This window comes from Gymnoscopelus microlampas (assembly GCF_963454915.1).
Source record: "Gymnoscopelus microlampas genome assembly, chromosome: 1".
Lineage (NCBI taxonomy): Eukaryota > Metazoa > Chordata > Actinopteri > Myctophiformes > Myctophidae > Gymnoscopelus > Gymnoscopelus microlampas.
In genome coordinates, this window is record NC_139962.1 from 17,819,353 (window position 1) to 17,821,589 (window position 2,237).

At 46.0% G+C, this 2,237-nt stretch overlaps 1 protein-coding gene across 1 annotated transcript; it reads left to right on the forward strand.

Annotated features, from left to right (window-relative positions):
* Positions 1 to 870: 870 nt before the first annotated feature.
* LOC311042933 (optic atrophy 3 protein homolog) lies at positions 871 to 1,314 on the forward strand (the record flags this gene model as incomplete). The annotated part of the gene is made up of 1 exon (XM_084054036.1): positions 871 to 1,314. One exon carries the CDS (start codon positions 871 to 873, stop codon positions 1,312 to 1,314), a length of 444 nt encoding a protein of 147 aa, XP_083910162.1.
* Between the last annotated feature and the right edge of the window lie 923 nt (positions 1,315 to 2,237).

A 2,237-nucleotide genomic window follows, 5' to 3' on the forward strand; every position in this document is an offset into this window, starting at 1 on the left:
ATTGTGTTCAAAACGAACCAATCCTGCAAACTTTGGAAGCCAATCTTAGCCAATCAGGAGGGAATATGTCAAATAGGACAGATCCGTGTTGATCACCGATTTGCGTGATGTTTGGACAAATCTGTAGGAGTAATATAAATGATTTGTTTTGCAAAAGTCTGCCTCCCTGGTGGAGCTACTGTATAACAGGTCAATCTGAACAATTCTGAAAAACTTCACTGTTCTACTGTGGCTCGCGTTGATTTGTGCTGATGTTGGGATTCTCCATATATGGGCGTAAACCGTTGCCTAACAATGATGATTTGCACTAGTGGTGGTGATCTTCATACAGTATATGGGCGTAATCTCGGCACACACCCCCACAGGTATCTCCATATTGGGTGTACATTGGACAAGTCCAGATTTGGCCTTCCTAATCGTTGCCATGCAGGTTATTGCACTGACAACACGTCACATGGCGAATGCCCAGTTCATGGTGAAAGTACTTGAAGGCCAATCTATGACGTCAGTATGACATCGGTGCTATGACATCAGCACTGTGCATGTCTCTATTTATGGCAAAATAGACACAAAGCACTTGATGGCCAGTCTATGACGTCAGTATATGTCATCAGTACTATGACATCAGAACTGTGCAGGTCTGTATATCCCAGCGTTGCCAAGGTGATTGCGCATTACTTTCCACATTGATATGATTTTGTGTCTGGCTGTTATGTGTCCTCCCTCTCTGTCTGCCTCTCCCTCTATCTCTCCGCAGTTAACTTCAGTCAACCAAATCAACTCAACTGTCTACTAGCTGTTCAACCTGTTATCCCGTCAAACCTCCACCAATTGTGCTCCCCCTTCATTCCCTGTAGTGTTTCCGCTAAAATGGTGGTCGGTGCATTTCCCATCGCCAAGCTGCTCGCTCTGGCCATCAGACAATTGAGCAAGCCGTTCGTCAACAAGCTAAAGGACAGTGCAAGACGGAGCGAGTCCTTCAAGACATATATCTGTCTGCCTCCCGCTCATGCGTACCACTGGATGGAGATGAAAACCAAGATGTGGGTCATGGGGTTCAAGGGCGGCACTATCAAGCCCCTGAGTGAGGAAGCGTCAGCCGATCTTGGGGCAGAGCTGCTGGGAGAGTCCATCATCTTCCTCATCGGAGGAGGCTGCCTACTGCTGGTGTCCGCCAACCAATGGCGCAAGGAAGAGGAGCTAAACAAGACCATCTCCAGCATGCAGACTCAGATCGGAGAGCAGGCCCTGGCCATACAGACGCTAGGTTCCAAGCTCTCTGAGCTGGGGACCAAGCCGGGAACCAAGAAATGATATGAGCGGGGGCTCTTGGCTAAGTGCCGTGGCATGGTGGGAAATTGTGTGCAAATGAGACACTAACAAAGCTGCTGCTAACCTGTCAAACACAATTATTTTGTAATCAATACTTTAGGTTGCACCTGAAGTTTGGTCTAATCTTAGTCATAATAATGCAATCTGATTAAACAAACACGCAAGCTAAAGCAAACGTATACCCTTATTTGAACACAAAAGCTGGATAATCCAATATAAAGTTTCACAACCTGTGGGTATTTATTTCTGGAAGGCCAATTAGGAAGGCCAAATCTGGACGTGCCCAATTCACATCACATTCCCATTAAACAAGATACCTGTGGGGGTGTGGGCCCAGATTATGCCCATATACTGTATGAAGATCGCCACCACTAGTGCAAATCATCATCAAATAAAAGGTATCTATCTATCATTGACAATGATTCATTGTTAGGCAATGGATTTAAAGCCTTGTGTGTTGTTTTCTAGCCACTCAGGTGAAATTATTGAAGGAATGCCGGTAATTTCAACTACAGTATAGTAACATCTGCAAGAAATAAAGTTGGGAATAGGTATATAAAGAAATGTGATGTGCAAGAAGCATTGTGTACTCTACTGGTGGCACTTTCTCAGAGAGAGAGAGAGAGAGAGAGAGAGAGAGAGAGAGAGAGAGAGAGAGAGAGAGAGAGATGGGGAGGAGGGGAGGGGGGCTCAGGGACATGGCTTTGAGCCAGTGGTCTTGAATACTCCCACTTGCATATCAACTTCCATACCAGATCCCATTGGACGACACTGATCCTACTGCAGAATGGTAAGAGATCTGCTATTCAAGGATTCCAGGGATCCCAGCAAGGTCACCTACAGTATGAGCTCTAGGTGACTTACGGCTCAAGGTGAAGAGAGAGGGGAGGCATATACAGAGCACT